Consider the following 24,506-nt stretch of genomic DNA (forward strand, 5'->3'; position numbering starts at 1 on the left):
TATAATGTAAGATCAAAACAGTAAGTTATCTTGTCCTTTCACCACCCTGGTGAGAGGGTCTACTTAATAAATATTTGCTGAAAATAATTTGTGTAGCTTTTTAATGTGTTATATTTCAGCAAAAAAAAAAAAAAGTTCTCTTGTCCTCTGTGTGTGTTTATTTATTTATTCATATTTGTGGAACAACTGAATGGGACTAGAACTAAGTAAGAATTCCCGATTTAGGATTAGAGAAAATAATTCTCTGAGACTGAAAAAACACAAATTTATTTTGATTCAAATCGAAAATGCACCAACTTTTGCCTGGCAGAGTTAGGTGCTGACTTTACAACAATGAAAAAACAGTTTGCCCTCATGGAGCTTAAGGAAGACAATAAGACAGGCTATTTCAATATAGTTAGTAAATGCCACAAGAGGAGCAGCAGGCGGTGTTATAGGTATACTTAACCCCTCCTGGGAGGTAGACGATCAGGAAACGCTTCCTCAAGGAAGTGCCATTTAAACTGAAATCTAATCTCAAGGATGAGAATTGTGATCTATGCACTTGTGGGGATGAAGGGGAAAGGAGAAGGGCACTCAGTGTAAGAGTATTTTATTTTGGAGAGAGGAAACACGAGCAAAGCTCAGAATCCAGAAAGCTCATAACATGTTTTCAGGGAACTGAGAGTTATTTACTGTGGCTGGAGAGCAGAATAGAAATTGAGACAGGGTGAGAGAAAGACTGAAGAGATAAATGGGTACCAATGTGAAGGCCTACTAAGGAGTTCAGACTTCAGCCTGAGGGCAAGAAAGCCATGGCAGGATTTAAAGCAAGATTATTTTTCCATGTACCATAATCTTCATTAAAGAAAGATCACTTTGGCCACAATGTGGAAAAGAAATTAGAGGGAGTCAGAAAGGTCAGTCTCTTCCAAGCAACAAATGATAGAATTAGGATAATAAGAGTGGAGACAAAGGAAAATAAAGATTAAGATCCTACTCTAAGAAGTATTAGAAGCAACCACAAATTATAACACAAAATAAAATGAACATGCAAATAAAGAGGTACAGATGTAAGTTACCAAATCTATCAGGAATTAAGTTTCATAGAATATGTGAATCCAAGCTGAACTTTCTGCATGTTTAAAATGTATACTGTATCCTATTTTTTAAGCAAAAACTTAAAAACCTACGTTTATGACTGATTTATAAGATTATAATTTCATTGTAATTTTTAAAGTCTATTCTATTCAACTACAAGCTATAAATATCATCACAGTCTGCCCTCTAATAGGTCTTTGTTATCGTTACAAAGATAGCTTTACTAACAGTAAAATCATATGGACAAATTAGACAAAAACAGTTCAATCAAGACATATCTATATAAATAATTCAAGATTGTGAAATAAAGGCACATAATATTCCATTATTCTGATAAAAATTAAAATAATAATAATAAATTGACACGAATTTAAAAGATAGTAACCATACACTAATTCAGAAAATATTTATTGAGAATTTATACACACTCACACACACTTACATACACATTGGTACTATGACAGGCAACAGAGAGCCAAAGAGCTAAAAGACAGATCCTTCCTCAAGAATTTATAATCTAGATAGGGAGAAGGACATAAATGTACTTCAGTAAGCAATTTTGTAAGACTTCTGCAATGATAATATAACTTTATAAATTAAAAATAGTTCTAGAAGAGATTTTAATATTCTTTTGCATTTGATAGTGCAAAATACAGATGTCAAAGGAATAATATTCTAACATTAATTCATTTTATATTTCCAATGTTCTACTCTACAGATATAGTGTTGGATTTAAGAAAATTACTACTGATTTGATTTACAGAAGATCAATTACTAAATACCAAAAAGAAATATCAAACCTTAGGTAAACACAGAAAAAAATAGTAAGATGAAAAGAGAAATAATCTATGTAGGAATTTGTTAAAGACCAAAAAACCCCCAACATAATAATAATTTAGATCTGTAATTTACGTAGTATATATATCACCTCTCATTTTAATACCTGAAAGTAACGTACCAACACTTACCTTAAAACTATGAGCATGGCTATCAGGATTGAACAAATAGGATCTGCTATCATTAGACCAAAATTCTGCATCATGATGGCAGAGACAATTACACCAATACTCCCAAGTGTATCTGCTAGAATGTGTAAAAATACACCTAGAAATAAAGCATAATGAAAATCAAAATAACATTTTCTGATCAACTGAAAATGCAAATATTTCTTAAAACTATATTCTTGTTATTATATATATAAAACTAAATACCAATTTGAAAATCAGTAAGAATGCAGATTCACTGTTTAGTAAAGAAGTAATACTGATAGTATCTTTGGGAATTGAAATAATCTTTCCTTTTAAAAAACAGCAGGGGTTAAGATATTTGACTCATAAGTTACGCTTGCTCTTAATGATCCTTAGTATTTTGCTATAATATAAATGAAGAATTAGAGAAATAACTGATTTAAAAAATTTTTTGTGCACATTCATCTCTGGTTAAGAGTCCAGAAGTTAATTAATAATTTGTTAGAAGAAAACTGCATTAGGCTGAAAGAATCAGTCAAGAAAACATTGTTTATAACTACAAATACATGTACACACAGAGCCCTCTTCTGGTAATTAAAATTATTACCATTTGAGACTAGAATTTCCTATGGACCATACTGCTAATCCTAGTAAAGTAATTATCCTGAAGGTATTGTTACCTAAAGTTACACACTAAACTCAAACCTGATATGAAAGAAAGTAGAGATTTGAATATTTTAAAGTGGATGTAAATATATTTTGAACTTTTAATAATTAAATATTACATTAGTAGGATACTGATACTCTAACTGCCCAAGAACCTAGATATATTAACATTTAATAATTGATACTTGAGTGGAAAACCATTAAAAAAATGTCAAAAATTAAGTTTAGTATACATTATATAAAAAAATTTTAAGTAAGACAAATTATTCAACATTTAGATCTGTAAGAGGTAAAATTTACTGTATAGCAAAACACTGTATCTTAAACCTCAACCACATGTTGCTAGAAGTAGAACATTCTTCAACAGCATCAACTACTCTATCTGAAAAGAAATATCTAATGTGTGAAACCATGTGTCTACTTTAGAAATACTTATTTTTCTTTATTATTATTCAATAAGCAATTAAAGGTAACCCAATTATGTTTTAGGTATAAAACAGATTTATTTAAACTTGAAAACACTTTCTAATAATTTAAAAATGGACTATTAAGTTGTTAATCAAATCTTAATACACTTGAATTGAATCTTAAGACACTCTACGAAAATATGCTTCAATCAATCTGCTAATGTGGAATTTTATATCATGTATTAATACCAAATGTAATTGATTCCTCAGTACCTAATATGCTTTTTCATTTGTACAGAGTATTGACCTTTACAACAACTCTTCAAAAAGTTAACAGCTCTTTTTTCTGTAATAAAAAATATGTTAGAAGCACACTTATTAAAAAAATATTCTATTTCTCTATGGTGTTTCAAATAACAAAGAATTAAATAGGTTAATAAACGTTGGGACCACTTTAAGTTTTAAAATTAAAACTGGAGGAAGATACACGTGGAAGTGGATTGAGGGTCCCTAACCTTCAAAACTCTTAAGTGATATGTGATCTTAAATTTTTATACATTCTTTAATCAATGTTTTGGTAGGACCAGAATTGAAAACAGCTCTAAACACTGAGAGGAAAAAGAAAAGAATCCTTTGTTCTTGATTTTCCTTTGATTGGCAAGTCCCTGGCTACATCTCATTTGCTGATCTGAAAACTGGCTTTACTAGCAAGTGTCATTAACTAACTAAGCCCTTCTTACTTTCCAGTAACTGTTTGAAGAAGAAAATCACTACAGAAAGAAATCTAAAGTAACATGTTTAACTTATATAAAAGTTAAAACCCTTAAAACACTTGGTAGGATACTGATATTTTAACTGCCCAAGAAAGCCAGGGGTCATATTGAAAATGCAGCAAATAACTGAAAAATTCAGTAAAGTCAGTTTTTCATGTGTGAGTATCTATATGAAAAAGTTTTAGTACCTGGCAGTTATCCTAACTTTCAGCTTTCTACTGGGCTGCTTCAGCCACCATAAATTAATGGATACTCTGAAAATATAAGCTAATTTTCACAACAGCTTGTATAAAACATAATTAGGAAGGCAAATCTGACCTCCCTTCCCTCAACTTGTGATGATTTCCAAGACTAAAACTAAATTCTTATTATCAAGGCTAAATTTGTAGCATTGGATACAGATGCATTACATATGCATGATTACAAGCTATTTCAGCAAATGCTGTCCTAAAACAATTCTGTGTATTTCACAAATGGAAAACTAGTGACTACAAGACACATTTAAGCCTCCTGAAATAAGCTCTTCAGTATGGAGGAACATATTCACAGTGAAAAAATAAAAAGCAAGAACTATATCAAAGAAAAGAGCAGAAAATAAGTACAGTTGAAGTTGGATCACAAGCTAGTGAGAAAGTCAGACTGCAGTCAAAAGTTAATAAAGGCAGGAAAATGGGGAGCTGCAAATTAGGAACTGTGACAGTGAAGTTTATATGGAAATCCAGAGCCAAAGATTGGTTCACATCCCAAAAAAGAAACTACCATATTTCATAGACAAGACTGATTTTCTCTAGCTTGTAAAATTCTGTAATATATAATTTTACATAATATGTAAGCTCCTCTTTAGGTGTCATCATTTGATGCCTATGGATATGAGAAAGATCTCCCTTTGCATTACATTTTTAAAAAATATAACAGACTTTACTTTTGAGAGCAGTTTTAGGTTCAGAGCAAAACTAAGTGGAAGATAGAGATTTCCCTTACGCCCACTGTTCCAGCTCAGGCATAGCCTCCCTCATTGTCAACCTCCCCCACCAGAGTAGTATATTTGATACAACTGACACATCATTATGACCCAAGTTCATAGTTTACATTAGGATTCACTCTTAGCTCTGTACATTTTTTGAGTTTGGATGCATTACATTTTTACCATTAAATTTTTCCACAACATAAATACATGTTGAATATTATTCTTGGAAAAATTATTTAATAATTCTACAAAGGCAAACATACTATTATTTATTACTAATATATTTATTACTAAATATTATGGTGTTACTAGAGTCACTGGCATTAGTATTTATTTAGATTTAAGCAGTATAGTTTCTGAATATTTTAATCTTCTTATTAAATCTGAGAAAACAGCCTAGTGACAGTTAAAAGAATATCTGCTAATATACCTAATAGTATATATTAAAAAATCGACTAGGAAAGCTAACATTTTAAACACAAATACTGTGTTATACATTTTTCTTAAAGGAAAACTTCAGATAGCTCAAAACTACGAAACCAGTTTCATAAAACTGAGAAATATACAAATTGCTTGTCATACCTTGTAAAATCTGTCTACTGGGTCCTGTTGTTTCTTTTAAGGAGGGGCCATCTGTAGAGAGTTAAGTTAAATTATTTTAAAACATGTCTTCATTCCTGATTCAATTTTTGCAATTCAGAGTACTTTTCATTCAAATGTATCATGAAGGATGCATGACTATATAGCCACATCAGACCTACAAAATTATTTTTAAAATTTAATATGGTAATTAAATGAAGATAGACATAGGAAATTTCAAATTGCATCAACAGTACAGAGTATTTAGGAAATTATTATATTAAGCAATCTGGTAAAAAACACCAGTAAATTAAAAACATTGTGAATCTTCTAATATTCATAACATACCTTACAGAGCCTGCTGCGCCAATTTTACAATTGGAAAATCCAGAAAAAAGAAAACTACTGCTTGATATTATAAGAAGACCAAGAAATGAAGCCAGGACAGCATCCAGGAAAACTGGACTATGGCAAACAGTTTCCCAATAGCTTCTAGATGAATGCGGCAAGCTTTTCATACAGAAGAGATAAAAATACTTTTTCATATTGCTTTTATAATGATGAAATGAAAAAAATACTGCAATTTTTATACTTAAATACTTGGAAGATTACTAATCAGCTTTAACATCAAAGCAGAAAATACAGGTAAACAATGTAAAAGATCAGCAATATTTGTTATGGGATCATCAGGTGGACTGATGAGCTTTCTGATCATGACTAACAGAGTCATGGCTCTTGGCCCACAGCACCAAACAGTGGACACACCCTTGTTACTACATCTTTGATGGAACACTGTAACAATGCCAGAAGAAGTATAAAAGCATAAGGCTACACAATGACTTCTGTCTTAATATGGCACTGCTGCGTGGGGAGAAAGATGGAGCTACCTTGAAAATCCTGATAGTGAAAAGTGTAACTCTTCTAAAAATCCAGCTCCTGATCAGAGCATGAGATTTCTGTCTATACATAGTTGGTCGAGATAAAGACAGTATTTTTTTTTTCCTTTTCCATTATGGTTTATTATAAGATATTGAACACAGTTTCCTGTGCTATACAGTAGGACTTTATTGTTTATCTATTTTATATATAGTAGTTTGTATCTGCTAATCCCAAACTCCTAATTTATCCCTCCCCCACCCCCTTTCCCCTTTGGTAACCATAAGTCTGTTTTCTATGTCTGTGAGTCTGTTTCTATTTTGTAAATAAGTTCATTTCTGTCATATTTTAGATTCCACATATAAGTGGAACTGAAACTGCTATAACAGAATTCCTTATATTTAAAGTTTCTTAGTATTGATACTTACATTATAAGGATGGAAAATAGGAACAGAATTGATGCCAAACCTGCTTTATGCTAATAAGCGTTATTTATCCATAAACTAATTGAGAAAAAAAGACTTCCAGTCATATCATTAAGATATGCATTTCAGGGATTTCCCTGGTGGTGCAGTGGTTAAGAATCTGCCTGCCAATGCAGGGGACATGCGTTCGAGCCCTGGTCTGGGAAGATCCCATATGCCACAGAGCAACTAAGCCCGCGTGCCACAACTACTGGGCCTGTGCTGTAGAGCCCGCAAGCCACAACTACTAAGCCCGCGTGCCACAACTACTGAAGCCCATGTGCCGAGAGCCCGTGCTCCACAACAAGAGAAGCCACCGCAATGAGAAGTCTGCGCACCACAACGAAGAGTAGCCCCCGCTTGCCACAACTAGAGAAAGCCCGTGTGCAGCAACGAAGACCCAACACAGCCAAATAAAAAAAAAAAGAAAGATATGTATTTCAAATAAAATGTTGCTTTTTTATGTTTATATACGTATCAAAAATCAAAATAGAATTATTTCTATTGACTTTATACTAGTAAAAGCTACAATAACTCCATCCAAAAGAAATGTTTAAATGTTGTCTTATGTTCCTAAGAAATAAAATATTTTAATTTATATACATATTTTGTTGCAAAGAAATATAACAGATGGTCAACTAAGGACTTAAATATACTCCATTTTATAAAATTCTAGAAAGGAAGTGGAATAGAAATAAGAATTCAAGGAGAAACAGGATGCTGTAAAATTTATAACTGTTTATGCATTTTTGAATGGGTGACAGTGGGTCTCAAATCACTAAGGTATTTAGAGTCCACTGACTGACTATATTCAATAGAGTAATATGGAAGTTTCATTCTAAATATAATCTATAAGGTATCAGAAATTACATTCTTTGCAATTATTTAAACAAACAAATTTTTTTAGAAATCATCTTAAAAATGTGAGCAATATACAGTTTTTCAAAATTATTTTGGGATGCATGTGAGCAAAAAACTTAGAAAAGCAGGTTTTAAAGCATACCAGTGTAATAGTTACAAAAATAAAGCAAATGTTAGAGACTGAAAAAATTAGGGGCTTAGCATTCAATCTATAAGGGCCATTTCATATTTCCAAATTGAAAGCTTTAGGATTTGGTCTGTGTGCCAAGTACAGACAATTTTTAAGCATATAATTTATTTAAAGATTAATCAAACGGTATCACCTAAGCAGCTTCTATCTATTAATCTATATTCTAAAATTTCGTGAATAAACTATTTAAATATAATTTTAAAATACAATGTTAATTAAGTTGATAAATACCTTATAACTTAGTACCCAATACTATATAAGTTAGCATATAAAAATTTCTAAGGAAACATGGAGGTAAATATCAGGTGATAGCTATCAAAATTACAAGAAAAATGTGAAAAATTGAAAACTCCTGTCATATTTTTATAAGCCTATATATGGCACAAAAGGCCTCATTATACTTCAAAAAAATCATTTGCTAAAATGCAATAGTTCTTCATTCACTGACACTCATTTAAAATAGCATTTTATTATGATAAACTCACTGAAAAAAGCTACATCCACTACCTATGCCAAGTTAATTTCATTATATACTAAAAATAAACTAGTCCAGGAAACCATTCAGTCTGACTCATTAGAAAGGAACTTGATTGCAATATTTTTAACAGATTATTTCAACTACAAAAATTAATCTACGCAATTTCTGTTTATTTAAAAAGCTGTCCACTTGAAAGTATTTAGGCTGTACTCACCATGAGAATGAAAGTGTCCATGTCCATGAGCGTGATCATGGCTATGTGCAGCACCATGTTTCAATTCATGACTATGGCAATGATCTCCATGGCCATGTGCCTGATCCAGAGCACCGTTAAAGAGGGAATGACTGTGTCCATGGCCTAAAAACAAAGAGTGTTAGAACAAAAGTTATGTAAGAATATATTACTTAATGGTTACAATAATACTGACATTAGTGAAAAGAATTAGCTCTAAAACCAGATTCGATTCAATAAACATTTACTTGTAGAAAGTGCTACAGATTCATTAAAACAATACTGAGTTTCTAGTATAAAGTACAGGAAGGAAATAAAAGCATGGAAGGAAGTGGTAGACTTTACTGGAGATGAAAATAAGTGAGAAGTACACAGAAATATTTAAAGAGATTAGACAATGTTGTTCATTCATTCAAGAAGTACTTATTTGGAACACATTATGTTACAGCATCATCCTAGGCACCGGGGACAAAGCAGTGAACAATACAGACAAAAATCTTGGCCAAAACTTTGCCAAGTACTATTATATATACTAACAAAGATAAAACAATGCATGCATATGGTCACATTAAGGCGGAGGCAGGGAAGCGGCGGCATTTGGTAAAAGGATCAGTAAAATTAAAGCAGGTAGAATCCTTAGGAGAAAAAAAGCACAAAATAGTGGGGAATCATTTCTCCATAGCAGACCTAAAAACTACTAAACCATCATAGAAACATCTTCTACAAACTATTCCAAAGCATAGAAAAAGACTGGATGTTACCTAATTCAAAACTATCACTTATATTTACAAAAATCCTAAATACCAGAAAATCAAATTCAGCACTGCATTACATGAAAAATCATGAATAATGGGGAAATCAACTTCCAGAATGTTGGACAGAGGATGTGGGCACACTAGCTCTCCTAAAACAACAAAAATATGTGGAACAAACTAAAAAATTTCAGAACTCTGACAATTAACCAAAACCACAAAAGGAACTGAAAATCATCTACCCAAGAAACTACCAAACCTCAGTAAGATGGCAGGGTCTTGATGTTTTAACTTGGGGCTATGCCATTCCACTTCCTGCCTCAGCTCAGTTGAGATTAGCCAAAAGCCAGCAGCTGTGCAGACAATAGAGAGATCTGATTTCTTCTGAAGCACTGTTAAAAGCACCATGTCCAGAGCACAGTCAATATTTTGTCCAAACTTGCAGTTCCCTGAAAAAAATCTCTATTCTCAACGTGGTAACTATCAGACTCAGAGTTCAGCTTTGAGAATTCAATGGCCACACACTGCAGGAAATGAATTAATCCAAGGAAGTCATACAACAGAAAAAAAAACTACAATAATATCAGTAACAACAAACTCTGAGAGGGTGAAGTAATCTGGTATCAGTGTCATTTTAATATAAAAGGTCCAGTTTTCAACAAAAAAATTGTAAGACATGGAAAAAAAGAGGAAAGTATGCCACATATACAGGAGAAAAACCAGCCAACAGAAAATATTCCTGAAGGGGACTCAGATTTCGAAGTTAATAAACAAAAACTTTAGATCAGCTCTTATAAATATGGTCAAAGAACTAAAGGAAACCATGTCTAAAGGATGAAAGTATAATAATGATGACTCATCAAGTAGAGAAAATTAACAAAGAGACAGAAATTATCTATCTATTAGAAAACCAAACAGAGAACTTCCCTGGTGGTGCAGTGGTTAAGAATCCGCCAGCTGATGCAGGGACACAGGTTCGAGCCCTGGTCCAGGAAGATCCCCCATGCCGCGGAGCAACTAAGCCCACACACCACAACTATTGAAGCCTGCATGCCTAGAGCCCGTACTTTGCAACAAGAGAAGCCACCACCATAAGAAGCCCATGCACTGCAACGAAGAGTAGCCCCTGCTCACAACTAGAGAAAGCCCGCATGCAGCAACGAAGACCCAACACGGCCAAAAGTAAATAAATAAAATAAATTTAAAAAAAAAGAAAAGAAAAGAAAACCAAACAGAAACCCTGGAGTTAAAAAAAATAATAACTAAAATAAAATATCCACTTTAGAAGGGCTCAAGCACAGATCTGGGCTGCAACAACAGCAAACTTGAAGATGGATCAATAGAGATTATCCACTCTGAAAAGCAGGGAAAGAAAAGAAAATCAAGAAAAATGAACCTTAGAGACCTGTGAAAATATCAAGTGTACCAAATTAAGCATAAAGGGAGTCCCAAAGACAGAAGAGAAAGAAAAAGAGATAGAAAAAGTATCTGAAGAAATAATGGCTGGAAACTCCCCGAATTTGATGAAAAATATTATCTACACATTCAAGAAGCTCAGGAAACTCCAAGTAGAATAAACTCAAATAGAGCCATATCTAAAGACATCGTAGTCAAGTGGATGAACATCAAAAAGAAATCTTGAAAATTGAATAGCAAGATAAAAATGACTTATCACGTACAAGGGAACTTGAACAAGATGAAATGCTGACTTCACCACAAAATCATGGAGGCCAAAAGACAACAGGATGACAAAACTAAAATAAAAAAAGACTCAACCAAGAATTCTAAATTCAACTAAAGTCTCCTTTAAACATAAAGGAAAAATTAGACATTTCCACATAAACAAAAGTATTCCCTACAAATGAAATGAAAGGACACTTAAACAGTAACTCAAATCCATGCAAAAAAATAAAGAACACCAGTAAAGGTAATTATGAAAGAGAGGATAAACATATTTTTTTATTTGTAACTTGTTTCTTCTCCTATATATTTTATTGGGTTGGCCAAAAAGTTCATTCAGGTTTGTCCATAACATCTTACAGAAAAACCCAAATAGACTTTTTGGCCAACCCAATAAAAGACAATTGCATAAAGGAATAATTATAAAACTGTATCGATGGGCTTATAACATAAAACATGTAATTCATCTGACAATAATAGTACAAAGAAGAGAGGTGGGAATCGAGGTAAATCAGAGCAAAGTTTTTGTGTATTATTAAATTACTATTAATCTGAATTATTAAGTTACTATTAATATGCTTTAAGTTAAGATGATACTTGTAATCCCCAGGGCAACAGTTAAGAAAATAACTAAAAAATATACAGTGAAAGAAACAAGAGAATTAAAAAAGTACACTAAAAAATATCTATTTAATTTAAAAGACAAGAATCGAGGAACAGAGTAACAAAAAGGACAAATGATACAGACAACAAATATTAAAATGGCAGATATAAATCCTACCTTAGTAGTAATTACATGAAATGTAAATTTTTTAAAAACCCCAATCAAAAGGCAGAGGTTGTCAGAATGGATTAAAAACAAAAATGATCCAGCTGTATTCTGTCAGCAAATTCTAGATTCAAAGACACAAATAAGTTGCAAGTAAAAGGACAGAAAGAAAAGTATACCAATACCACGCATTACGGCATGCACGTGCCATAATGGCTATCATAATACAATAAGCCAGAAATTATTGTGAGTGAAAAAGAACATCTTATATAACAAGTTCAACCCCTCAGGAAGATATCCCACGATTACAGAAATATATGAACTGAACAACATACCTCCAAAATACATAAAGCAAAAACTAAAAAAATTAACTGGGAAAATAAACAACAATAATAGTTGAAGACTTCAATACCCTACTTTCAATAATGGATAGATAACTAGGCAGAAGATCAACAATGAAACAGAAGATTGAACAACTATGAACAAATCAGACCTAACAGACAGCTACAGAACACCCCACCTAACAACAGCAGAATGCATATTCTTCTCACATGCACATGGAAGAGTCTCCAGGAGAGACCAAGTGCTAGGTCATAAAACAAGACTCAATAAAACTTCTAAAATTTGAAATAATAAAAAGTATGTCATCTGATCACAAAGAAATTAAATCAGAAATCAACAACAGAAGAAAATTAGGGAAATTCACGAATATGAAAAAAATCGAAAAACACACCCCTGAATAACTAATGGATCAAAGAAGAAATCAGAAGGGAAATTTAAAAATACTTTGAGATGAACAAAAATGAAAACATGACATACCCAAACTTATATTATAGCAATGCTTAGAAAAAAATTTTTAGTTATTATGCCTGTGCTAAAAAAAAAAAAAAAAAATCAAATCAATAATCTAATCTTCCACCTTACAAAAATTAGAAAAAGAAGAAAAAAATTAAACCCAAAAGCAAGGAGAAGAAAGTGCATAATAAATATTACAGCAGAAATAAAATGAAATGAAGACAAGAAAATCAATGGAGAAAAACCAATAAAACCAAAGGGAAAAATAACTAGACTGACCAAGAAAAAAAATGAGAGAAGGCAAAAATTGCTAAAATCACCGCTGATCTTATGAGAAAAAAAAAGGCACACTTTTAAATACGTATCTATAAACAGAATAAGTCATTTAGATGAAATGGACAAATTCAAACTGCTGAAACTGACTCAATAGGAAACAGAAATCATAATAGACCTATAACAAGCAAAAAAACTGAATTAATAATTTTAGAACTGCCAACAAAGAAAAGCCCAGGATTCACAAGTGAATTCTGCCAAACATTTAAAAAGTACCGGTACTTCACAAACTCTCTCCCAACTATGCCCTCCAAATAACAGAAGAGAAAGGAACATTTCCCAACTCATTATATAAGGCCAGTATTACCCTGATACCAACACCAGCCAAAGATATCAAAAGAAAACTACAGACAGATATCCCTTAAGAATATAAACACGAAAGTCCTCAACAAAACGCTAGCAAACCAAATCTAGCAATATGTCAAAAGGATTATAAACCATGGCCAAATGGGATTTATCCTAAGAAGGCAAAGTTGCTTTAATATCTGAAAATCAAGCAACGTAATATACCATATTAACAGAATAAAGGGTAAAACCCAACTGATCATCTTCAAAAATGAAGAAAAAAATCACTAATAAAATCCAATACCCTTTCATGATGAAAACGCCCAGTAAACTAGGAATAAAAAGAAAACTTCCTCAATCTAAAGGGCATTTCTGAAAAACCCATAGCTAACACAGCTAAAATCATATTTAATAAAGAAAGGTTGAATGTTTTCACCCTAAAATCAGGAAAAAGAAAAGAATGCCCATTCTCACTACTTCTATTTAACACTGTAGGATCTGGCCAGGGCATTTAGACAAGTTAAAAAAAAAGGCATTCAGATTGGCATTCATCTGGGCCTTCAGCAAGTCACAGTAGTAACATCAAAGATCACTGATCACAGATCATCATAACAAACATAATAATAATGAAAAAGTTTGATATATTGGAAGAATTACCAAAATGAGACACAGAGACATGAAGTGAGCAAATGCTGTTGGAAAAATAGTGCTGATAGGTTTGATGCAAGGTTGCCACAAACCTTCAATTTGTAAAAAACGTAAAATCTGCAAAGCTCAATAAAATAAGTATGCTTGTATTTAGAAAATTCTAAAGAATCCACCAAAAATCTATTAGAATAATGAGCTATTTCAGCAATGTGGCAGGACACAATATCAATATACAAAAATGAGCTGTATCCCTTATCCCATTTTGCAATCCAAAGAAAACAATCCCACTGATAATGGCAGCCAAAAAAAAAGAAGCCCTACAAGTAAAGTTAACAAAAGAAGTGTGAGACTTGTACCCTAACAACTACAAAACATTGTTGCAAGAAACTAAAGAAGCTGCAAATAAATGGAAAGTCATCTCATGCTCATGGATCAGGAAATGACATTGGACCCAGACCTCACACCATACACAAAATTGACACAAAATGGATCGCAGACCTAAATTTTAACCCCCAAATTTAAGGACGGTTCCTCATGAGAAAATCTATCAATGTAATTACTAATTTTAAATTAACTAAAGCAGGAAAAAAAAATGATTACTTCAGTAGATACAGAAAAAAAAGAAATATCCTTAATTTGATAAAGCTGTTTTATCAGAAACAGACCACAAACATCAGACCCAATGGTAAAACTTTAGTAGCATCCTTTTATTAAAGCAATGGTTCTGAACCTTTACTGCACACTAAAGTTGACTGGAGAGCTTCAACACATGCTGATGTTTGGGTCTCTTCCTCCAGAGATTCTGATGTAAATATTCTGGGATTAAACCTGGGCATCAACATTTCTTTAAAAGCTACCCAGGTGATTATCCAGGTTGACACAATGATATAAGCTGTAAGTATTTCTAATGAACATTGTTCTAGAGGTCCTGGCTATGTAATTAAGACAAGCAGGAATAATAGTTTTCATTCTTAATAGTGAGAAAAACTTTTCAAATACCTAAAAATGAATCAAATGAAAAATATAAAGATCTTTATTAAAGTGCCTAAGACAATTTAATAAAGGACTCAAAATATAAGATGTTAATTCTCCTCAATTAAACATAAAGACAATGCATTCCCAATCAAATCCCAAAAAGAATTTTCATAAAACTTGACTAGCTGATGAAAAACACCAAATGAGCAAGACAGGCCCAAACAACTTCAGAGGAAAAAAAAGAGGGAGAGAGAGAGAGATGGGATTAACCCTACCAGATATTAAAACATAAAGTTTACAGCAATTATTCCAGTGTGATACTGGGGTGGCCAAAAATAAACAGGCCAGATCTGATACATAAAGCAATTTAATATAGGGTAAAAGTGTCCTTTTATATCAGTGATGTAAAGAGCAGATTAATAAATGGTGCTTAGAAAACTGCTTATTCATTCACACTGAGAAAAAATAGTCCTAACTCACCCCATCACAAAAATAAATTACACACAGATGAAGGACCAGAGTAGATGGGAAAAAACCATAAAACCAAAATTTTCACAGTATTAAATAATAAGAGAATATGTTTATGACCCAGGGACAGAAAACTCCTTAAACAAAGCAGAAAACATACCACAAAATATACGACAGAAAAACTAGACTATATCCAAATTAAAAACCCCTATATAAAAGCTTAAATAGATAAGCCATAGACTGGGAAAAGATATTTGCAACACATAAAACAAAGAATTAGTATACAAAATATGTTAAAAATGCTTGTAAGGGGTTCTTAAAAAAATGCTTGTAAGGGTTTCCAGAAAAGGAAAAAATCTGAATGGCCTAAAAACATACAGAAAGATATTCAACCACACTACTAGGCAAAGAAATACCAAATAAAATGATACCATTTTTATCAAAATATAACCAAAATTGTTTTAAACCCATAATATTAAGTTTTGATATGGGCGAGAAAATACTAGTACTTGCATTTTTTGCTGGGGTAAATGGGAATGAGTCATTTGGAGGGCAAACTGCTAACATCTATTGAAACTAAAAACTAGATATCCTGTGTTCCAGCAATTCTACTCATATTCCAGCAGACTGCAATTCAAAGAACTTTCTGTGATGATGGAAATCTTCTATATTTGCTGTCCAAATGGTAGCCCTATGTGGCTACAGAGCACTTGAAATGTCATTAGTATAACTGAGGAACTGAATTCTTAATTTTATTAAATTTAATTAACCATAATTTAAACTTAAATAGTCACGTGTGACTAATGACTACTGTACAGGATAGCACAGCTTTGGAAAAACACTTGCATGTGTTCACAAGGATATGCTTCATATGGAAGTGTGAAAAACAAGAAACGACTTAAATCCATAGAAGACTGGTTAAATAAACCATGGTAACCCACACCATGGAGTTTTGTGTTTCTGTTAACAAGAGAAGGTACAATGATGGATACCAGATGGAAGGATCTCAAAGACAGATTGTATGATAAATTTCATACCCCCATACACTGTAACTTTTTAGTAACTAGATTTGTACTGTGGTTTTGATATTTGTTTGTTTTATATAAATGATATCATACTAAAGAGATGAGCTCCAGAGGTCTGGAAGTATCCACACCAAGCTGACAACATGTACGACTCTGAGAAGCCACTAAGAGGGAGGGACATGGAGAAGCGGGAAGGATTGTTCAGGAAGACATTAATATGGGTCTATTAACATATTACTTTCTTTATTAAAAGTCAGTATAGTAAGTTAAACTTTAAAAATTATCAATTTTCAAAAGTGACTAATTATGACAGAAACCAGAAATGAAGAAACAAAGGGTTCTAACCATCATACCAGAGCCATGAGAATGTCCATGACCTCCATGCTTGAAAACAAATATTCCTACTAGGTTTACTGCAAACCCAAGAATTGAAACAAGAAGCAGCCTCTCATGGTGTACATCTGGAGGGGCTAATGCTCTCTAGAAAATACAGAATACAAACAAATTGCATTGATATAATTTCTGACTGATCAACTGGTAAACTTAAAAAAATTTTTAGTTATTTTCAGAATTAAAATCACTCCAAAATTATCTGCCAAAACAGTTAATAAAAATAAAACCATTGCTCACATACTGCAGAAAACGTAACAGTTACTATTCTTAAATAAATACATTTAAAAGCATGAACATCTGGACTAAAACCATCCTTCTTCAGAATCTTAAAATACTGTCATTAATTTTAAGTTGATTAATCTTTAAATTTTCTCTTTACTTGTTTTAATATACAAAACATTCAAGATTCATTGGCAAAATCCTCACATTCTATCTTAAGAACTCTTCCAACAGACCTCACTACAGGGATTGTGTGTTTACTTTTCATTAAGTGTCAACACTTCATTCACAGCTTGTAAAGCACTATTATTTGTTTTCAATTTGAAGTAGTTTCACATATAATTTTTTCAATTACTTTATAAGTTCCTCCTGTACACACATAATATTTTATCTAATCCAAGACTGGCCTCAATAAATAATGATAATGTGAAAAATAGCTCTATTACAAGTATCTTTAGTTAGTAAACATTTTCATTATAGAAACATAATTTACTGACTCTAATTATTATCTACTATACCTCAACTCCTTCTGAGAAAATAAAAAAAGCAGTGAAGATCAAAAACAGGCCGTTGACAAAACCAGCCAGAACTTCCGCTCTAACATACCTAAAGAAGAGCAAAGTAAACAACTGAATTAAGTTATTTCTTAAAAATCAAATCACAAATTCACATATATTCAGAGGTCCTAAACCATACTATATGGTTATAAGCAGCCAACAAAGTCCCAGTGTTTATAGTATGTTTTATTGTACATATATCATAAAATTGAGAAAATAAATTTAATTATTATGAGTTATATTTAACAGCAGAATGCCATAAAATATATAGATTTCTACAAAAGACCTTTTTAGAGTAAGTAGGTTTAGAGAGACCTTTCACAGAAATGTAAATCTCAAGCTGCCACTGGAGAAGGAAGAACAGGACCAGATAAGTGGGCAAAGAAGGAAGGATACAAAGATAAAAAGTAGAAGAAGAGAGCTTGAAAAAGGGGTTTTTATAACTTGTTAATTCCTTCTTTTCTAAGAACTCCTTATGTTTTCTGCTTTGTACCTTTCAGCTTTCAAATCTTTGGCAAGGGGAGCTTTGACTGAAGGAAAATATAATTATTTCTGAATTATCCCAGAGACAACTTGAGATTTATATTTCTATCACTCTTCTTCTAAGATTAATAAATTTAACAAAAACTTTTCAATTACCTATTTTTAGAATCAATTCTAGCTTCACATAATTCTAATTAAACTATTTTTAAAATACCTCTCTTTTTCTCCATGGACTTCTGAAGCTTTCGGCTTCCTACCTGTGTGAAGCATTGGGGAAGGATTTTATTTTTCCATGAGGTATATTTGGCTTAGTTAAAGTCATTAAAACAACTTGAACTTGGCAGTTCTACATGTTCAGACATTATTCAAAGGGTGCTGACAGCAGTTAATCATTCTGGTTCTTGAACAATGTAACAGGAGCATCAAAAAGCTAGACTTCCTAGCTTTCTATGTTAATTTCTAGATAATACAATTTTCACTGCAAAAAATATTTTTAAAGAGAAAACACTCTTTAAAATATACTCCATATGGTTATGTTGAAGCTTGTCTGTTAAGTACATTCCAACATAGTGTATATTTCTACACTCAGAAATACTGCATATGTCTACCTTCTAATACATATAAGTGAATTAAATTAATATCTTATTTGTCAAAGCAAACACTTTTTTTTCATTAAATTCAAAGAATTCACTGCCTGCTTTCCACAATCCACACTTAGGAATTTATCTAATATATCAACAGTGTTACTGCCCAAGAAATAAAAAACACTTTCTTTTAACCCACCCTTCTAATCCCATAGCTAATGCTTGATGGAAAGCCTTTTGTCCTTGAGTTCCATTAGATTTCAAGATCAAAGGCAGGAGTGTTTTTTCAGACATCTTTTTGTCCCTAATGCTTAGCTTAGTAGGTGCTCCATAAATTCTGATAAATTGTTGGGCTAAAGTGATTTTAATTAGGTTTAATATATTTGCTAAACTTGACTGCAGGATTAAAATGAAAAACTTGTGAAATCTAGACACACTTGCTTTTCCAAACACACTGTGTTTACCTGAACAGACTGAGTCTTGGAATTAAAACATATGATCCATGAATATGCTATTGCCTATTTAGTATGATGGTATCTGGATTCTTTAGCCAGGGCGAAAAAGATACAAATATATGTATATATGTATATAAGCATGCACATATGCATCTATCTACCTATCAGATATGTATTACTTTTATTCTAGCTTTGCTATTTCAAAATTAGGAGTGTGTCAAGACACAGAGATGACTTTACATAAAAAAATACTGAAAAGTCTTTGCTGCCTTTCAGATTCTGCCTATGGTTTCTACTACTGCAGTCAGCCTGCTATTCTGATCATACTGAATTAGGGGTTTGGGGATTCATCACTGGCTTAGCCTACTCAGTGTCATTTTGTTATACTGGCACCTACATTTACTGCTGCTACTTACTACTATAGCAATTACTAATAGTTTCAAATGTTACATAAGCTTTTTTCCCCTAATTTTTCCCTTCTCAAAAGAAAAAAAAGCAAATAAGGAAAAGACAGGATAAACAAATTAAAAAATGTCAAGAATATTACTCTTGTATATTTTAGTTAAAGTTGAATCAGTAAAACCTGCTATGGTACTGAAGGTATTCAAAGCTATTTCTAAAAACTGTCTTATACCAGGAGATTATGCATTCTAAATAGAAAACAATAGATACCCTAAGAATTAAGGAATTGAGGAGAATTCTTATAGTTAGTTACTGTTTATCCAGGAAGACTGCTTAATAAGATACTCTAATTAGATTTTTTTATGTAAAATATGTATGAAGTACTAATTTTCCAACACAAAATTATAACTTCACATACAACCTTTAGTAATTCAAAATATACTTGAGTCTTTTGATTATACAGTGCCATGGAATAGGTTCTTTCCTGAGCTTTTGAGCTGTTTGGATTTATAAATAAATAGGATCTCTTGCTCTATAAAAATAACATAATAGTATTTTTTGTGTCACTTTTTATAATGTTACAAGTAATCATATCACTTGGGTTATACCCCAAATCAGCAAGTCCTGTCACAGAATTTCACATATCTCTCTTTTAGCACTTGTCACACAATGTATAGTTATCAGAGGATTTTTACAGAGCTGTTTCCCTATCAGACCACAAGCTCCTCCGAGGCAGATGTCATATCTTATTCATTTTTATATCATTACAAGTAGCAAAGTATTCGAATCATATTGGGCCCTCGATAAACATCTGAAGAGAACAAGAGCACGTGCAAGAAGCAGAGAGTGTGTAATTACTCAAGAACAAAAGCAAAGCTAGAAAGAAAGAGGAAGTAGTGGGGGAGCACCAGTAGAAGAGAGAACCAGGGGCACAAGAGACAGTGCATGTAAGAGGGTGGATGTGAATGGAAGAGAGAGAGAATGAGAGGAACTGCACAGGAAAGAAAGTGCACAGGGAAGGAGAATCAGAGAAAGAAAGAAAGAGGGCCTGGGAAAGGGAGAGAAAAAAAAAAAAAAAAAACTGCAGCTGAAGAGGTTAAGGGGTGGGGAAGATGGGATGAGAAAGGATCTTAGGGATACAGTGCTACAGCATAGAGGGAGAGAGTAGGAGAAAGCAAAGAATAAGAGAAAAGATGTGAGGGAGGGAGAAAGAGAGAATGGAGAGTAGAAGGGAGAGGGAGAAAAAAAGACCATGAGCACAGACCCAAGTAACTAGAAAGAAAGAACGGGAAAGGAGAGAAGGGAGTTTAGAAGTAAAAGGGAGAGAATGAGTATGAGGATGGGGAGATGAATGAGAGATGGAGTGAAAACAGGAAAGACAGCAAAGAAAGGAGGGAGTGCAAGACAGCACTCACAAGGGGAAGGGAGGGGGAGGGGAAAAGACAGGGCAAGAGTCAATAAGTAAGCAGGTGAGAGAGCGGGAGCAGGAACGAGAAAGTGGGTGGGAGAGAGAAAGCAAAAGAGGATATTAGTTCTGAGCGCTACTTATTTACACATAAATATAATCACATTGTAAAATAGTCTATGAGCTCAAAAAAAGAGAAAACACTCAGGCAGAGTAAATCAAATAATGGAAATTCCATTGCTGCCCCCAATCAGAGATGGCAAAAAGCAAACTCTGCCTCTAAGGTTACTAGGCTCAGAAGTGAGACCAGCCCCTTCCGCATAAAAACACTTTCCAAATATTTAGTTAATTGTGCATATTCAGCAAAAGTAAGAGAAGTATTTTACACAAAAGCAGAGCTGAAGACAATAAGTAAACAAAATATCAACCAAAAAAGAAAAATAAAGAAACATGACCATTTTCATATACTGAAACTTTCTTTTTCCTCTTTCTTCAAAAAAAAAAAAAAAAATAGATTAAGAGTTGAGAAATTTCCCTATCTAGTAACAATCTCACCTGAAAATTTTTGGTAAAATCAAGATGCAAAAGAACTCAGATGCAAAAAAAAAAAAAAAGTACACATTGTAGATTCCAATTATATATTGTCCAAAAACAGGCAAAACTAACCTATGGAGTTAGGAAAGCGGGAAGGTGAGTGTAAAGAACTAGAAGGAGGCATGAGGGGTTTTCAAGGGTTCAAGTTAGACAAGTGTATTCAATTGCGAAAATTCATTGAGCCTGAGTTTTATGTATTATTTTCTGTATTTCTTATACTTCAATAAAAATGTTTTTAAAAAGTCTTACCCGTAAGAGAAAGCATCATTATCTCTCCATTTTGAAATAACAGATGCTGCCAATCCAGCCAAAATGGCAGTGCTATCGAAAAACATGTGAAAAGAGTCGGAAATCAAACCTAAGCTGGAAAAGAACAAACACATTGGCATATTATAATAATAACCAAATAGCAGTCATCCTTTTCTAAAAATCTAAGATCAAGCCTCTGCTCATCAGGAACTAATCTTCTAAAAAGACAACATTAAAATATGATATATTGAAAATATTAAAGATAATTTTTAAGCATCTAAGAAGAAACCCTCATACCCCTTGCCAAAGGAAAAGCCCAGCTGCTACTGAAAGAAGGATAGGCATCTGCCCGCCCTCTGATGACTAGCAAAGGTCAGCTGTCACTGAAAGAGAAACAGAAAAAACAGCCATCTGCTACCGGGGGCAAGGCTAAAAGCCAGCTTGGGCCCGGGATCTTACACTGATACAAAGCAAAGGTCTGCTGTTGGAAGAGGAGCAGGACCCTTGCTCCTTTTCTTGATATGAGGCTGGGGGGGAGGGGTGGGGAAAGGGGCAGGAACATTAATAACACCCACTCTGACACTCAGGGGTAAAGGGCCTACCTAATATTGAGGCTGCAACAGGAGAATGAAATATTCATCCCCCCACTTCCCCAACCAAAGCCTTGCCTAAAGTAAAAGACAACAGCAATCTACCTCTGAGAGTCAAGCAAGAGCACAGAGAGACTCCCTTGTGGCACAGGTATGCAGGGCTTGCTGAAAGCTGAGAGTGAAACAAGAACACTGAAAAAACCCACCAGTACTCAAAATCCTACACTAAGCACAAAGTGGTAGAAGCCTCTGGAAATGTGACGTCTGTGGCTTGTTGACATTAACTAGCAATATACCAAAACACAAAAGCCCAGCTCGACTATTGATCAGATAGGTTCAAAACCCCCATGCTGACAAAACAAAACAAAACAAAACAAAAAGGGCGTGCACATTTCTCGGCATAAATACTACTAACCTCAGTCTCTATTATTCTTTTAAACATAATATCCAGCACTCAATAAATATTTATAAGGCATATAACAAGATCAAGGAAAAAAAAATAATAAGACCCATTGTTAAGAGCTGAAACAGTCAACAGAATCAGAAGCAGAAAAGTCCCAGAGATTAGACTGTAATAGGGGCTTTAAAACAAATATGATTAATATGTTAAAGGATGTGGTACAAAGCTGGAGAAAATTTATGAACAAACAGGGACTTTCCACAGAGATAGAAACTATAAAATAATCAAATGGAAATGATAAAAATTTTTAAAATATCGTAGTATTGAAGATTAAAAATAACATACATGGGCTTCTGAGCAGACAGGACACAGAGTGAAAGAATCAGTTAGGTCAAAAGAAATTATCCAAAGTAAAACACAAAGAAGAAAAGGAATGAAAAAGAAAAAAAAAAAACAGAACAGAACATTCAAAACCTATCAAAGCATCAAACAGACTAAAATACATGTATTTGGATTCTCAGTAATAGAGAAGAAAGAATAGGGTAGAAAGAGTATTGAAAGAGAAAATGCTTGAAGAGTTTTCCAAAATTAATGAAAAACAAAAAACAAACCACATATCCAAGAAGCTTAATGAAGTACTAGCAAGGGAAAAACCCTACATACCTCACAAATTGCGGAACACCCAACAGAAAGAGAAAATCTTGAAAACAGCCAAAAAAAAGAAAGAAAAATTGGATACAGAAAAACAAAGGTAAGATTAATAGCATATTTTGCATCAGAAACTACTCAAGGCAGAAGGCAATGAAGCAATGTCTTTAAAGTACTGAAAGAAAAAAAAAGCGTCAACCTAAAATTCTATATCTAGCAAAATATCTTTCAAAAATGAAGATAAAATAGACTTTTTCAGACAACCAAAACTGAGAGAATTCACTGCCAGCAGATCTGAACTACAAGAATAAAAAGTTCTTTAAGTCCAAATATGATACCAGATGGAAACTTAGCCTTGTATGATGATCACTGAAAATGATAAATAGGTGTAAAAATATTAAAAATAACTTTCTAACTTTTAGTATCTTTAAAAGATAATTGAGAATAGAAAAAAAGAGGAAAAAACAATAACCCAAGAGTTGGTTCTTTGGAAATATCAGTAAAATTCACAACCTTTAAATAAACTGACCAAGAAAAAAGAGAAAGGGCTCAATGTACTAAAATCAGCAATGAAAGTGAGATACTACTACTGACTTTATAGAAATAAGAAGGATTATAAGAAAATACTATGAACAACTAAATATAAACCAATAAATTAGATAACTTAGATGAAATAAACAAATTCCTAGAAACAATTTAGCAAAACTGGGTCAAAAAAAATCTAAATAGATTTATAACAAGTAAACAGATTAAATTAATAATTTTAAAACTTTCAACAAAGAAAAGCCTAGGCCCAGATGGCTTCACTGGTAAATCCTACCAAACATTTGAAGAACAATAAATATCAATCCCTTACAAACTCTTCCAAAAAACAGAAGATGAAGGAATACTTCCCAACTCATTGTATAAGATAAGCATTACCCTGATACCAAAATCAGACAAAAGACACCACAAGAAAAGAAACTACAGACAAGTATTTTTTGCAAATACACACACAAGAATCTTCAACAAAATACTAGCAAATTAAAATCAGCAATATATAAAAAAAGAGTATACACCACAACCAAGTGGGATTTATCCCAATAATGCAAGGTTGGTTAACTATATGAAAATCAATCCATATACTACATCATATCAATGGAATGAAGGACAAAACCCACATAATCATCTTAATAGATGCAGAAAAGCATTTCACAAAACCCAACACTTTTACGATGAAAACACTCAACAAACTTGCAGTGGAGGGAACTTCCTGA

General features: G+C 32.9%; 1 protein-coding gene and 1 long non-coding RNA gene across 4 annotated transcripts in view; one reads left to right on the forward strand and one right to left on the reverse strand.

Annotated features, from left to right (window-relative positions):
- Positions 1-11,888, forward strand: part of LOC309626564 — a 240,657-nt gene extending 228,769 nt beyond the window's left edge. The window contains exon 2 of the long non-coding RNA XR_014243291.1: positions 10,507-11,888. This is a non-coding gene — a long non-coding RNA (uncharacterized lncRNA). The remainder of the gene's footprint in view (positions 1-10,506) is intronic.
- The window catches only part of SLC30A7 (solute carrier family 30 member 7), an 82,314-nt gene that overhangs the window by 45,843 nt on the left and 11,965 nt on the right, over positions 1-24,506 (reverse strand). For all 3 annotated transcript variants that reach the window (XR_014242739.1, XM_082385769.1, XM_082385768.1), the window contains exons 3-8: positions 21,613-21,726; positions 17,402-17,489; positions 16,625-16,751; positions 8,524-8,667; positions 5,444-5,494; positions 2,049-2,184 (exon numbers count right to left, since the gene is read on the reverse strand). Coding sequence is in view for 2 of the 3 variants with exons in the window: in XM_082385768.1 (XP_082241894.1) it covers positions 2,049-2,184; positions 5,444-5,494; positions 8,524-8,667; positions 16,625-16,751; positions 17,402-17,489; positions 21,613-21,726 (660 nt within the window). In the remaining variant the exon portion in view is untranslated. The remainder of the gene's footprint in view (positions 1-2,048; positions 2,185-5,443; positions 5,495-8,523; positions 8,668-16,624; positions 16,752-17,401; positions 17,490-21,612; positions 21,727-24,506) is intronic.

The sequence above is a fragment of the Balaenoptera borealis genome (genome assembly GCF_965194805.1).
Source record: "Balaenoptera borealis genome assembly, chromosome: 1".
Lineage (NCBI taxonomy): Eukaryota > Metazoa > Chordata > Mammalia > Artiodactyla > Balaenopteridae > Balaenoptera > Balaenoptera borealis.